This window comes from Lachnellula hyalina (assembly GCF_007821495.1).
Source record: "Lachnellula hyalina strain CBS 185.66 chromosome Unknown contig00027, whole genome shotgun sequence".
Lineage (NCBI taxonomy): Eukaryota > Fungi > Ascomycota > Leotiomycetes > Helotiales > Lachnaceae > Lachnellula > Lachnellula hyalina.
In genome coordinates this window covers 84,902-99,918 of record NW_022157141.1, presented here as the reverse complement: position 1 = coordinate 99,918, position 15,017 = coordinate 84,902, and the positions used below count along the sequence as shown (strand labels likewise).

Genomic DNA, 15,017 nt, shown 5'->3' with positions numbered 1-15,017 from the left:
ACCTCAGGTGGGCGGAAGCCCTGATCATCCAGACAAAGTATGTGATGGTTGGGAGTGAACCACGTGACCTTATGTCACATATTTCACCACTCCCACTCGGTTCCAAAGCCACAGACAAACGAAACCTTGGTGTATCAACAGAGAAGTCTCCAAACTGGTCAAACACGGTGATACCTAGTGATGGGGATCCCCGGGATCCCCAAAGATAGCAGCGCCATCCTCTGAGCTTTAGCATATCTGCAAGAGCAGTATATCTCTATGATCCGTCAGCGAAGACCCTCAGTAAAGGGCAAACCCAGCTTACCAGAGATACAGCTTTGTCGAGTACGTTGAGTATATATTACCCCGATGTATTTAAATATATGCAAGTTTCACGAGACTCGCAATACTTCAGCCTTGGACGGGACGGACTGCTGGCCAAGTGACTCCTTTCTTCGGCCTGTAGTTTCGCGTTCCCATCTTCCTCAGCACTACATCATTTGGGGCATTATCGGTCTGGATATTCGACAGTGTCTTAGATGCAAGGCGGTTTGGTGGAGAGTCCGAGAATGAGATTCGCGTCCCGTGCTTCGGGGGTCCAAGACCAGTGGGTGTTGAGTGCGACCGTTCGTTTGGTGGTTTCTGTTCTCGTGGTACGGGTTTGAGCATGTATTCTTTGTCCTTTTCAGCTTTTCCCAGGTACATGTTCAGTTGCCGAAACAGCCATACAGAGTTGCTGCGTTTCTTCGACTCGATGATCAGGAGCTCTTTCATTATCAAATCAAGAAGGTCGTGGATAAGCTGTGAGCATCGCTCGTGGCAGTGAAGTTGATCAATCCATGTGACAACTTCATCTCGAACAGTGGCAGCTGTTCCTTCTTCGACCATGGTGAAGAATTTGTCGTTGTTTACTCCCGTGTTTGTCGAGTCGCGTCCGCGGAAGTTGGAGAACCCTTCTATCTCAGCAGTGCCTTTCAGGAGCCAGGTGATGAATTCTAGGTAGAGACAGCCGAGACTCCAGATGTCATAAGCCCGTGAGACTGGATGGCGGAGCTTGCATTCAGGTGGCTCATATGTCGGGGAGGAAAATACACCATCAGGAGGAACCTTGGAACGGGATTCTCGGCCGTGAAATCGGCCCAAGCCAAAGTCCGCGATTTGTAAAACACCCATCGCATCTTTGCTCTCGCGACTCTCTTTAAACCATAATACATTCTCTGGCTTGATATCCCCATGTCGCCCGAACAATTCTTCACCTTTGCGAACGCTCAATTTGACGTCCTCTTGGAGTCTCACTTCCCCAGGACCGGGAACGTTCAACGGGATCGTCACACTGAAGTGGTGGATTAGATTCAGGGCATTCGCAATTCCAGTCATCTGTCTCATGGACCATAAGACATTCGCTTCATCAAAGCTGGGTGTAGGCCGTTCCTCCCAATACGTTCTCAGGTTGGCATTTGCGTAAGGGAACATCAAGTGATATTTCTCCTCCCTCTTGTATGTGGCGAGAAGTTTGATGAGATGGGGATGCGGGGGAGACTTGCTGCCAAGCGCCTTAAGGATGGACACTTCCTTCTCGAATTCAGTCTCGTCGGGGGAGAACAGCTGTTTCACAGCAACGAGTGGCTCGTTATCCTACTTTGGGTTAGAGCACTCCAGGTGCAACGAAGAGGCTTTTCTTACCTCACAGCCATAGGGCTCCCAAAACTCATGGTGAGCAGGATGTATCCGAACTGGAAACACCTCACTGTACCCGCCTAGCTTTGCCTGCTGCGTCTCAGAGGACTTGAACTTCATGAATGGAAGGATGTCTTTTTCGTCCAAATTTTTATGCTCTTTGTCTTGGAAGACCGGTGCGGTCATCCAGTATTGTATGCGGTCGAAATCCTCGAGATCTTCGTCATTCCATTCTTCAAAAGTCTTAATCGGCTCTCCAGTTCGACGCTGCAGAGCAAATGATCCATCAGATGCCCGCACTAGTGGCAAATCTTGATCCGTTATCCCCTCCTGGAGAAGTGTGCATATATCAGCGCCCTTTCCAATATATGCTAGAGTTGCACATAGTTGTTTGGCGCATTGGCGGGCCTTCTCCGCACATTTATGAGCCTCATCTTCTCCAATTCCCGGGTTTCTTGCTTGTATATCCTTCGCGATCGCATCCTTTGTTAACAATTCGTCTTGCGCAGCTATTGGAACGAAGAAGTTTTGGGAACGCTTGAGACATTCTTTGCGGGCGCGGCGCAATCTTTTTTTGAGCGAATCGCCATCAGTCGTAGACCCTTTGCTGTCTGACCGGCTGCACTGCGATGAGGATTCAGAATTTCGTCTAGATGACTCTTCTGGAACTAACGAGTTGGGCGATAGAGCTGAATTTTCTTTGGTTAAGGTAGGGATAAGCTCTGTTGCTCTGTGAATCGCGATCTTGGGAGCTGAGGGGCCAGGCGAATCAATTGGCTTCGAAGCAGGATCATCGCCGTTGGACGTTGGCGGGGTCTGTCTCTTCGGGCGATAGTCAACACCTGTCATTTCTTTCGTGCAGGCTCAGAAACTTACTCTTTGCTGTTGTTTAGCTTTCTCTTCCGTTTCCGCCTTTTCCTGTTTCTTTTGCGATGGGCGAAATATGCTGGTAAAAGGTTGCACCAAGCATTTGAGCGCGGTTCGAACCATTGGGAAGGATGCTTTGAGCCTGGTAGCTCAGGTCTTGTAGCAATATATAAATGGCAACATCCTGTTTGCTATATAGCACAGCGCTATGAGCACAAGGGTATCGCATTCGGTGTACAGAAACGAAAGCCCCCCCCTCTTTGCGACACAATTCTGCAAGCGTGGCGAGGCTCGAAGACTTTGGATGTTAAAGATACGGCACAGCCCCAAGCCTACACACACTGAATGCACAGCGCATGGTTACTGAGGAGGCTCAATTATTTGTATCGCACATTTTATTGGTGCACCTTTCAAGCCACGACAGCCAAAGTTGGGTAAGATTGATTACGGCTTATTACATCCAGCGTGACACCTTAGTTAAGGCAGTTCTAGATGCTTTGTCGGGAGCCCCTCATGAAGCCTGAACCCAGCCACTTTCCTCTGACCACCCATTCAGTACAGCACTTCCACTTGGGCACAATTACACTATCTATCTTTCTAAAATCCTAGAGCCTCATTACCCTATTTTCGCGGTCGTTGCAGTGGTGGACCAAGTTCCAATGGCAGAATCGTGAAATGATGCAGGAGAAAATGGAGGTGTTTGCAAAGAACTGGGCCCGGTCTCTATGTCGGATGGGAGCTGCTTCTTCTTTTTGAACGACAGGAAAGACCGGAAGCTATCCTGGCGTCCATGTCTCTGCAGAGGCTCTGGGGCAGGAGGTGCGGCTGTGACATGGGTAAAGAAATGTACCCAGGTCCACCAAAGCATAACTGTGAAGACGGTCAAGGGAACCGCGATTGCAGCAAGTAACCATGCATTGCTTGTCAAAGTCATATGACCACTATCATTTGTCTGGACAAACTCGGTCGAGAAGAAATTCTGTTCAAGTCAGCAATGCTGTTCTCTGAATTGTTAAGCTGTCTACTTACAGCCACGATCGTTGTAGGCAAATAGACGAGGGTGATGACAGTTAGGATCTTGACCGCTGCAGCATCTTTTGTGCTTCTCTCCTAGAGTACTGTAAGTCAAAAGTAGTAGGGACTTGTGTTATTTTACTCACTGCAAGTCCTCGCATTAAAGTATTCTCTGCTTGCGACTCTTTCGTGAGATCTTTCAAAGCGACTGCTTCCTCATAGCTCAGTAGATTAGAAATCTATGGAAAAAGTTAATCACCATTCCCGGTGAAGGCTGTGCAAAAGACCTACCAGCTGGGAAGTAGAACGTGCTGTTTCCTTTAGGATATTGGCTCGTTGCACGAGAATCTCGGCTTCTTTGACATATTCGTCAAACTCTTCCAAGATTTCTTCCAGGTAACATCTTTCGTCGTCTCCTACTCCCTCATTGCATTTCTGGCACTGCTCCCGGATCCTCTTTATTGTGTTTAACATCGTCGGCAATATGACATCCAGATCGATGATTGAATCCTCTATGATTTTCAAATCTTGGCGGTCTTCGAAGTTGATGGTGATATCTAGAGGAGAGAGGTTCTCTTTTTTATATCCAACCTCTGCAACCACAATTCGATCCGACTAGGAGACGGAAGTTAGAGATTTACTTCAAAAGAACATTTGGTAACCTACCTGCTTCTTTAAGCGTTTTTGTAGACTTGCCATATAATCTGGCCAGCCTTTCAAGCTGTCGGCAAGGAGCAGTCTCTGGATATTCCATGGCGAAACATAGAAATCCTTTTGAAGGCTTTGCTCAAAGGCTCCCGCTAGCTGAGTCTCCATGTTCTTAGATGGTGCAATTACTAAGAAGGTAGATCTCGGTTGTCTATTGGGAGTTCTTTCTTGTGTTGTTGAAAATTGAAGCTGGAGATAGATAGCAGTTTGCCGTATTGACCATTCCTTTTGGCCCTCCTGGTTACCGCGCCCGTTAATCTCTGCCCTGCGAAGCACATAGGCAGATTCTATGTAAATTTAGCTATCAGTAATTGATCCCGGATTCCGGATTGGAAAGCTTTCTGGGGCTAGAAGTACACGAACCATACGTGTCTTGACCTCCTTCCGTATCACGAGTTCGTCTCCCTCTGAAACCAGGAAATTCAAACTCATTTTCAGCTATTTTCAGACCAAACGTAAAAATACATTTCCAGAAAGGTGGAAATACTGTATAAACATCCATGAAGTCTTCGAACAGTTCTCTTGAAATGTCTATTGTTGTCCATGAGCGGGCTTGGCGAATATAAAACATTTGGGTCGAATTACGAAAGTCCTGCGAGAGAATTGATCAGCCAATATCTAAGCCACGAGAGCTCGAAGGCTAAGGCAGAAATTTACAACATGGTATTTAGACTGGTTCTTTAGATCTTACTTTTCTCAAGGCTTCGATTTGGGACTTGTCCCAGACATGTTGGTCCCGAACAAAACATGAATTGTCCGTTTTCTCTCCACCCTTATCTCTGAAGAGTCTACTAACTTGCAATGGGGCCTGCCCTTTTCTTTCTTTGAAGAGGCGCAAAGCTTTGGAGTTGATACTTATTTGCAGGCTGTCAAGATCATCCATATCGAGGTATGGAGACATGGTTGTCTACGGGCTTTCGTCTTTTAGAACTCGAATGGAACGCACACAGTCTGATTGAGACGGCTTTGGATCGTGAAGACCAATTGAATAATTGAACATCTAGCAAGAACTATAATACTATCATGAGATCGTGAAATTGTATAGTAGGGTGAAGTTGTAGTCTGCCGGGCGCAAAGTCCCGCCTCTCTAATGGGAACACCACTAGAACTCTTAAGTCAGCCTTCTGCACAGCCCACCTGCAGCCAGCCCACCTTAGGGCAGGGCGGCTTGACCACTCATTTTCCCTGATTGGCTTGAGTTTTTTGAAGCAGAACATGCATCTCTACAGGAGGTTCCTATCTCGTCACCGATGGCTTGAAGTGCTCCTAGCAAATCTCACGATGCAGTTGTAAGCCATACCGAGAAGTCATTATGCGGGGTCACCGCTCGCAGGCTATGGAAGTTTCTAAAAGATTTTGAGATTTATTCTTCGTCCACTCTATAACTCCACGTCAAATGCTACCAATACATGCTCGTTGATCATGAAGTGTTGCCACTATCCCCTATGCGCCTTGAACTACTCTAACAATATGTTGGCCGACTTTCCAAAAACATGCTCCCGTTCATTTTCGTTTGTCTCAGTCACAGTGAGCCATCACCGCCTGTTACACACTCGACAGTCTTGTATTTGGTCCTGCAAGATTTTCAACATCGGTTTATATGATTTTCAGATGTATGGAGCACATACCTCGGTGAGGGCCATTCCGCTGAGATGTTCCGAAGGATAGATCTTGTACCGATTCAGTCGTAGCTGCCACATACGAGGTCAGAGACTATTTGGCTATTGCAGCGACAAAATTACCTCAACCCTGAAGTTGTTCTTTCCTTCAGTGGAAGTACCGTATACGTTTCTCAATAGAACAACGAGTTTCCGCTGATCTAAGTACTGCCCTTCGATGACCTGGGGCCATGACGACGAATGTGATGACATTGCTCGAAGAAACTTTTAAGAGCAATGGAGTTTGTAGAAGTGATGAGGATTAAGCTTTGTGATAGTAAATGAAAGTATTGAAAAAGGTGAAGTATGCAGAATGTATGAACACATAATGTCGTATTTTCAAAGGTAAGCTGAAGGAAGATACCAGATATAACATTTGTTCCCATCCATACCAGTGTGCCTGACAATGAGCCATACACAGTAAAATCTCATACATACCGAGAAATTCAATAATACCACACAAAATGCAGAATACTCCAAATTCGGAAACCAAGGATTCATGCAGGTGCATCAACAAGGCAGATTTCAGCTCTTCCAGATCAGAGTCATGGGTTGGTCGTACGTTGATGAAGGGTGGCAGGCTCAGCCACTCCACGACTCCCACAGTAGAGATACACAGCCTCAAACAACCCCAAAATCTATCTATCTTCCCTCACAAGAAGTTATCTCCTCCTACATTTCAGTTAGCATCTCAACTGCACGAAACACATCGGAGGACAAATCAAGAGAGCATCGATGCTCGTAAATAATACGCACCACTGTTAACTCTCGCGGTACCTCCAAGATGTATGAGTTCTGTCGCAGCTGTTGATCCACGACGGTTAGTCGCTGCATTTTCGGAAAAAGCCCTATCGCCGTGGGCCTGACCGCCTGACCTGAATACAGGCGAGGCATTCTCAGCGCTGGGCATTCGCTCGCTGAGCTTACCTTGACTTGGCAGTAGTGGCCAGGAAAAAGCCCTGCAAGCAGTTCCCGGATCCCCTTGCTGGTCTTGTAGTTCGCATCGATGACTTGCTTCATATTGGCTTTTTTTGGTCGAGGAGTATTGCTCTGGCACAACTTAAGCTTCACGAGGATGAGATACCAAGTGATGGAGAATCGAGGTCCTACTAAGGGTGAGCATTATGAGTCAGTAGGGAAAGGCTGGCTCCGTGTTCATCTTTTCGAGCTTGTTCAGTTTGTTCACAGGACAGGATTGGATTTATCCGGTCGAAATACGCTAGGCTGAAACAAGATGGGGAGTGAGAATCACGTCGCTCTTGTACTTCTTTCTGATACCAACTGGCGGCTATGAGCAAGGCTTTTAATGGTTGATTTCATATCCAATTAACTGCTTAAACTTGAGTTTATAAGTAGTGGGTCGATTTAATTGGGTTATAGCCCCCAATCCCCCCCCTCAAGGCCTAAAAAGCTATGGTAATTCACACTCTTAGATCATTTCTCTGCCCAATTCTACCTTCCTTTTTCTCTCCTATATGTACGATTTTATAAGAATTCAGCATGTCTTAACACTTGATTTCTTACGATACTCAGTCTCTTTTTCACTTCTACTTCTAGCTAAAGCATTGCATCTACTACTCGTAACTATTAGCTTCAGTTCAAATTCTTCCATATAATAAGCACTTAACCAACTATTAGAAGCCTTGTCTATCTATAAGCATGAAGTACTTGCAATTATTCGACCAGTATTTCCCTATATATCCTAAAATCCAAAAATGTCAAACGCAATATGAAATCTAGACCCTAATATTCTCCTCTTATCAAAGCGAATGAGGTCCTTCATGGCCGCATTCAAACTCACAACCTACTCCTAAACATTCCTTACGCTGCTTCCTAAGCCTCAAACTCATCCGTACACTATGCGCTGGAATCCCACACTCTCCATCCTCACACCCCTCCCCACACCTGTTTATTCCATCTCGCCGCTTCTTTGCAGCACTCTCCGACACAGTCAACATTTCCTTTAAATCTGCCTCCAACTCACCTTCTTCTTCTTCTTCATAGCCAATAGGCCGTAAATCCGTGCTCAGTCCCCCCGCAATCTCGTTCAAGAACCAGCGGCGGTATATCATCAGCGGCTCGCGGCTCCAAAGCTCGTACCCCTTTATGCCCCATTCTGCGCAAGCGTGCGTGATGGCGCGTTTGGATCTTGTGTGTTTGTCTGCTATTCCGTCTGGGCGTTTGTAGATGAAGCCGGCCCTCTTCATGTACTTGATGTTGAATTGGCTGGGCCAGAGGTCTTCGGTGTCGTTTTGGGGATTACTGTCTGTGGGTGAAGTTTCTTTTGGGCGGAGAGAAACGGGGATTCTGGTTGAGAGGTACCGGTCTGTCGGCGGGAGTCCAGATACATCTGCGCCCTCTTCTGCATCGGAAAGATTTTCGTCGTCTCCCTCTCCTCTATCATCACCTTCCAGTACCGGTGGTGCAGCAGAGGGTGACGGAGGCTCGTAGCTGTACTCGGATCGATATTCTAGGAGAGTTGGAATTTCCCAAAGTTCATAATCGAAGGGCGCGACTCCAAACCCGTCAGCGCCCAGTTCAGCCGCCATACGACGACGTTTCCGAGGCAACTCTCGGGCCCTGTAACACATCAAACGGTACCCGAAAGCCAAGCACATCATGTTTGTGCTGGCAAAAACACCACAGTTTACGCCGTCGCCTTGCCGCGGACAGTTGGGGTGGTCGTCGTACGGATCTCGAGGCGCCCACTTACCATATAGTGGCCAGTTGACGCCCTGGGGACAGAGATGCAAGCAGAGACCCAGTAAGCCACAGGCCGGCCAGTCGGTCCTGTGGTAGGTATTGTCGCAGCTGTCGATTATAAATACAAAGCCTTGCTTGGGCAAGATGCCCATCAGGACGTGGTGTGCGATATCTTCGTGGAAATAGGGTACAAATAAGTAATCGAGATCCATGAAGTTTGCTTGAGTAACACCGATTGTCTGCAAGATATTCCCGAATTCGCTAGTCATCGTTGTCCCGTGTTTGATTAATTCATCCGGACTGACGGCCATGAACTCGGCGTGGGGAATGACGGCCACTCTGAGCTCATTGCCTAGAGGGCTTTGCGGAGCCCCAGCTTCAGCAGCCCGGTGAGGTGAGTCCCGTACTCTCCTATTCGTATTTGAGCTTTCTGCCTGCGGGCTCGCACTTCTGCCACGGCGACGTTTACCGCGCTTTCTGGCCGAAGGCCTAGTCCTCGCTTCTTCTTCTCGCGTCTCTTGCTCCTGTATGTCCTGTGCCTGTTCCTGTTCCGCATCAAATTTCCGCATCAGGTCGTTTCGAAAGGCGGTATTCTTGTACCGCACAATACATTCTTGATACGCAGCTACGGTCCCCTGGGTGACCTTTGGAAACTCGATAGTATAGTGGGGCATGGGCTTGATCAGAGACGCGTATTCGACCAAGTGTAACTTGACATTCGTGCCCTCTCGATATGTTCTATCTGCTTTTTTTCTCCTTGAACTCTTTCCGGCTCTTGCTGCGGCTTCGAATTCTTTCAGGTCGCTCAGATCCGGGTACCGCTTCTCGATATCCTCAAGTAATCTTTCGACCCAGAGCTCTTCTGGGCCATTTTCGGGAAGAGGGTCAAATTGACGTCTTTCAATCTTCTCCTTTGCCTCCCACAGGGGCTGATCGATCTCCTTTTTTGCCTTGTACTTGCTTCTAGTAAGTCTTTGTGCCATTGTGGATATAGTTATAGTATTTGAAGATGTTGTGACTTGCGTTTAGTTCCGACCTGCTTTTCAGGAAAGAAATGTGGCACTTATAGGTTAGAGGAATGCAAGACAAAGAAGACGATGATCTTGGACGGAAACGTTTACATTTTAACGTGTGCGTACTTTGTGTTATAAAGGAACCAGAAATCGTCAAGTATCTTGAAAGAAAATAATTAAAAGCTTGAACATTCCATATTGTGAGCCTGGGCCGCTAGCATCAAAGGCCAAATCTCAGAATCCTAGGCCATTCATATAGTACCACCATCCATAAAAACAATCAGGCTTCTCCAAGATCATTGGGATATAATCCTTCGCCCAATCTCCATCCATATCCACACAATACAACATGTTGCAGAACTCCCAGTAACCGGGGTACCACCCCGATTGATGCCAATCTAAAATAGCAAGAACTCGAACCGGCTTAACATCAGTGGCTGTCAACATGATATTGCTGGGATGAAGGTCGGCGTGAGTGAAAGTAATCGGGGCTTCGTCCGGAAGTTGACCCCTCATTGGGTCCACGAAGTTCTGAATATCGGGATGATACTTATTGACCTCGGCTGCGAAGCGGTCATGAAATTCCTTGGTGGTTTTGAAAGGGCCAAATCCTGGTCTTCCTTCGAGAAGGATGTCCAGTAACGGACCACGGTTGATACTGCCTGTTGCACTCAGTATTTGTTCGACTCTGTGAACCCACAAAGTGCGTACCTATGAAAGCGTCTTTTCCTCCTTGCCTAAGACCTCGCAGTGCCGTGGTCATTGTTTTCAACTGACTTGAGACATCCAAACGCTCAAGCACAGGAAGTGTATCCCATCTTGCCTCCAAGGTTTCCCCCTTAATAAGCTTCATGTAGATGAAGAGTTCTCCCCCGTCGCGAACCCAACCGTAAAGCTCTGGAACTGGGACCTCGCATTTCAGGTGTTTCCAAATCGCCCACAAGCACTGAGCTTCTGCAATAGTGAGATTAGTCCAAGACTTGACAATGAGGCCGAGCTCTGGGAACCTTATTGGCGGAGGATTCCCAGGATACACAAAGCCTTTCTCTAAAGCACGTTTTCTGACTTCGGCAGGAGAAGGAAGAAGAATGTCTTCAGCTGTGCGGTTGAAATAGGAGCTGGTCTTGATAACGACATTATCCCCCGTTGGCAGCTCTCCTACGTCCATGGTAGCCATATCCTGGAGATAGTTTGGGATACAGTTCAAAGTTTTCATTCTCGCTCAATTCGCATGTAGTCCACCTAAATCAGATGACCTGAAGAGTGGTTGTTTTCACGTTGCGATTAGCGCCTGAGCAAGAGCAGCAAGCTTACTAAGCCCATACGGGACATACGGGACACCAGAATAGGAAAATTGATTCATGATACCATAATATCCCACAGAAGAGGTTTAGGAGAATAATCACGTGACAAACCTCACTGTTGATACAGACCTACCTACCCACCTTGTGGTCTACCGGGTACTATTAAGCGTGATGGCGGGCCGTATAAGCTGTATATAGAAGTGTGTCCTGTGTCACTTGGATCTCTAGGTGTTATTATATCACTCATCACTCATCCTACCGTCTACTTCAGCTGCTGGGCCATTTTCTCACAGTCATCAGTACCTGGGAGGTTATTCCCGCCCCGCCTACTCCGTAGATATTGCAGCTTGGACCTACGGAGTGGATATGGTGGATACGGTGGATACGGTGGATAGTATCGGAGTATTCAGGCAGGTGGGGCCGGAACGGAAGCGGGGGTGGAGCGGGGGTGGAGATTAACTTGAGCTCGAACCAATGATCGACACGACCTGCAATGCGAGGTAGTACAACTATCACCTCATATAAAGCATGAAAATATCAAGGTAAAAGCAGGGTTACATTACGTTACGGCAAGTCTCATGTTCATACTTTGCCGTCAGGAGTCATGAATTATATATATTCTTCCGTCGAAACAATTCCCTCCCTCTCCTCACACTCTGTACAAGTAGGTACTTACCTTAACTAGTGGAGTACACTGAACGCTAAGTATCTTTCCCCGCATCCCCGCATGCGTCCGTAACGACAGTGCACCAGTGCTCTTGACAGCATTTTCGCACGTCCAACATTCACTTTCCTTGTTACGGTAATTGTTACTAAATTCATGCTTACGGCGTCTGGTTTAACGATGCACCGGTTAAATGGGATCCGAGGGAATATGATTCGTCATGTTTAGAGGAAGCAGGTGCAGGAGCAGGTCTGATTCGTCGGCTCACACATTCCCCAGTTCTGCCAGTTGCAGGTAGGTGTAGGGTAGGTATGATCTAGCGTGATTTCCCGTGCCGTTCCTACCTCTCTCCTCTCCTCTCCTCTCCTTCACACATCCTCAATTTCCCCGACTTCCCCGACTTCCTCTTCCTTCAACCTTCAAAACCCACCACTCTCCACTCCCCCAAATCCATCTCAATTACTTCAATTCTACCCTCTGTCGTCCTCAATCCATCACCAGTCATCATGAACTCCATCGCCCAGCTTGCTGCCCGCTCTGCACGCGTCAATGGCGCCTCTGCATTGCGACAGGCAAACCCAATCGCTCGCCGAGCTTTCACAAATGGTACGTTTTCAAATCATCAACATCAACACCAACAACTTCACATCCATCCCACCCAACCCAACCCAATCCAAGCTGACTCTCTACCACCCTCACAGGCCCAACAACCTCAATCTCTCGCTTCCAGCCATCCACCAACAAGTCTGGTCTGCTCTCCAACAACGCCATGCTCCGCAACGCATGCTCCAACTTCACCCGCGGCCAATCGCGTGGCGTCGTCACCGAGACCATCACCGTTGGAGCCGCCATCCTAGGTGCCGGTAAACTCATCGGAGCTGGAGCCGCCGCTGCAGGACTCATCGGTGCTGGAACTGGCATTGGCACGGTCTTTGGATCCCTCATCACGGGCGTTGCACGGAACCCAGCACTCCGGGGACAATTGTTCTCGTATGCCATTCTGGGCTTTGCGTTTGCTGAGGCCACCGGCTTGTTCGCCCTGATGGTTTCATTCTTGATTCTGTTCGCTGTGTAAATAGCTTACTGCATGCTGAATTAGAAGGGTGGAAAGGTGTGGAGATGCTAATCAGAGATGAAGGGTGGTAGAGAAAATTCAGGGAGATGACTTGTCTAGAAGGTGCTTGCTAGATGTACAATACAGACTTTGCACCACGATTGAATCTCTACATACTTTCATTGAATACACTCTCTGTGGTCCGGGTTAAGAGACTGAAGTGAGACTAGGATTTCCTTCTATGAAGCATAGCTATTCGAGACTACCGCTACCCCGATGCCATCTTCTTCACAAACGTCTCTCTTTCCCGTATCTACATGAACATGAAGTACTCCATCAAGGTCTCCAGACAATTGAATCCCTTCTTACACTGTACTTTCTTTCTTGATACCGAGCAGGAAAATCAACTTTGGGACCACAGTATAAAATACTTATTACATTCAGACTTATGGAGACCGCACGCCAGCTTTCCCGAACAGGTTCCTCCGCCTAGACAACCTATTTCCGCAGACTTATTGTCCACAACATCTCAAGTTGCGTCTAAGCGACTGTCGCGCAAAGATCGCCTGGCTTTCCATCTTGCGCATCTGAAATCATCCCAATATAATCCCCATGGTCCAGGTCGATGAACACGACTGGGAGATGTCCTTGACGGATCAGGGAACCAGTCAACAGGACTCGACCCAGCCTGCCGTTCCCATCGAGGAAGGGATGGATATGTATGAAGTAGGTCGACAAGTGCGTCGCTAAGATGACGGGATGGAGAATCTTGTCAGCTTGGGCACGGTCGCGCCACTCGATATAGCGATGCATACAGGCAGCTACTTCCTGAGCATAGGGGAAAATGCGTAGTGGGTTGGATCTAACGCCAATAGGAAGGGAGCGGTATTCTCCGATTTTCCTATGCTCGCCCCAGGTCTTGGCATATAGACCCCCCGCATTAGTTCCTCGAAGAATCATCATCGAAAGCTGTTCTATATCAGCGACAGAGAGATCAGTTGGCCCGGGATTCTTGAGAGCAGTTTCGGTCATGTAACGGCTGACCAGAATGTGATTGCGGAGCTCGGCGACGTCGTTCGCGTTCTTTCCCGGGAGAAGGGTTTCTGGGGCCGGTCAAGCAAGTTTCGAGACGGAGGAAGTTGACATGACGCCCAGAGAATCGATCTTGCTGAATAGTTGGTTCTCGAGTTCGGAGGAGATGGCTACTGCGTCGCCGACATGAAAGGGTTGAGCTCGATAGATGTGCTTTGTTGAGCATATTCAGGAACCAAAGCTCGAACAATGCTTGTCTTGGCCTTATCATTCTTTTGATACCATTCTCTCAGCTCATCGATTTCAGTGAGAGCCTCCTTCAAGTCTGATTGAGCCTGCAGGTAAGGTTCGATGTTTCCAGGCTGAAATAAATTTTCCCAAACTCTACCAGAACTTGCTAAACCCTCATATTCTGGTGACCCTTTCTCGAGATTTGCAAATGCTGGACGGTAGATTGACTCGAGTAAGTCCCCGCGTGACTTCACAACATAGCGCCGTACAGTCTGTAGGTTGACACGAGAAGCAGAAGTTACTGAGGCTCCCGGCAGTATTCGGTGGAAGCGTTGCACGAACATGGCGAATGTTGTTTGCTTAAGGTGTAGTTGTGATGAAGCAAAGAAGTGGAAGAATATATCACAGTTTATGAACAAGCAAGCTATCACGAAGCTCGGGACGCTAACTACTCACCAGTAGGTGACAGAATTCCGTGCGCACCCCTAATTCTTTAGCGAAAACACACCAAAAACTAGCCACTTCACGACTTGATAATATAATTAATTTATAGTGTGCAAGTATATATAAAACTAAATATGCTAGTTCTTTCAGCTTAACAGATTAAGTTCCCAAACGTAAGAAAGCGCCCCCCATGTTGCATTTGATGATCTCTTTCGGCGGCTGATTTCAATCTCAATAACAGCTGAAAGGGGTCCTGGTAAAAGCTTTACCAGCCGAATCTCATCGCCCGAGCTTAGAGGAGTACTGGTAAAGGTTCATGGTGATTGGTAGTAATGGTCTATGATTGAAATTTTCTTAGCCAAAAGGGCATACATATAATGGAACGCCCCGATAGCTGATGTGCGCATAAAAGTCTCAAGACTCAATTTCGGTATAGACTTAATAGTGGAGAACGAGGTTGGAGGTTGTCTACTCTTAGCTAGGCTTCTGCTTAATTTACTGGCGCCTAATTCGGCGACGCCCTTGCGTCGATTCAACTAATTAGAACCGCGATCACGACAGTGCCGGTTGTCATACATCGATATAGAGAGGTGTAGTATAAAAAGGCTCGATGCCAACGAAATCTAGGCTTCACAGACTATAAGAAGACTCTCTGCTTAAATAAAATAA

General features: G+C 47.5%; 5 protein-coding genes across 5 annotated transcripts; 1 reads left to right on the top strand and 4 right to left on the bottom strand.

The window, feature by feature from the left end:
* Positions 1 to 390: 390 nt before the first annotated feature.
* Positions 391 to 5,146, bottom strand: LHYA1_G002395 (uncharacterized protein; the record flags this gene model as incomplete). The annotated part of the gene is made up of 10 exons (XM_031147372.1): positions 391 to 1,614; positions 1,663 to 2,472; positions 2,533 to 2,665; positions 3,144 to 3,502; positions 3,553 to 3,633; positions 3,684 to 3,776; positions 3,829 to 4,152; positions 4,204 to 4,532; positions 4,609 to 4,837; positions 4,937 to 5,146. 10 exons carry the CDS (start codon positions 5,144 to 5,146, stop codon positions 391 to 393), a joined length of 3,792 nt encoding a protein of 1,263 aa, XP_031007496.1.
* Positions 5,147 to 5,780: 634 nt separating this feature from the next.
* Positions 5,781 to 6,116, bottom strand: LHYA1_G002394 (uncharacterized protein; the record flags this gene model as incomplete). The annotated part of the gene is made up of 3 exons (XM_031147371.1): positions 5,781 to 5,819; positions 5,874 to 5,936; positions 5,988 to 6,116. 3 exons carry the CDS (start codon positions 6,114 to 6,116, stop codon positions 5,781 to 5,783), a joined length of 231 nt encoding a protein of 76 aa, XP_031007495.1.
* A 3,737-nt stretch (positions 6,117 to 9,853) lies between these two features.
* LHYA1_G002393 (uncharacterized protein) lies at positions 9,854 to 10,796 on the bottom strand (the record flags this gene model as incomplete). The annotated part of the gene is made up of 2 exons (XM_031147370.1): positions 9,854 to 10,281; positions 10,331 to 10,796. The coding sequence occupies 2 exons, from the start codon at positions 10,794 to 10,796 to the stop codon at positions 9,854 to 9,856; spliced, it is 894 nt and encodes a 297-aa protein (XP_031007490.1).
* Positions 10,797 to 12,093: 1,297 nt separating this feature from the next.
* ATP9_0 (ATP synthase subunit 9, mitochondrial) lies at positions 12,094 to 12,662 on the top strand (the record flags this gene model as incomplete). The annotated part of the gene is made up of 2 exons (XM_031147369.1): positions 12,094 to 12,193; positions 12,289 to 12,662. The coding sequence occupies 2 exons, from the start codon at positions 12,094 to 12,096 to the stop codon at positions 12,660 to 12,662; spliced, it is 474 nt and encodes a 157-aa protein (XP_031007489.1).
* A 1,181-nt stretch (positions 12,663 to 13,843) lies between these two features.
* On the bottom strand, positions 13,844 to 14,248 carry LHYA1_G002391 (uncharacterized protein; the record flags this gene model as incomplete). Its single annotated transcript, XM_031147368.1, has 1 exon — positions 13,844 to 14,248. One exon carries the CDS (start codon positions 14,246 to 14,248, stop codon positions 13,844 to 13,846), a length of 405 nt encoding a protein of 134 aa, XP_031007492.1.
* Positions 14,249 to 15,017: the final 769 nt, after the last annotated feature.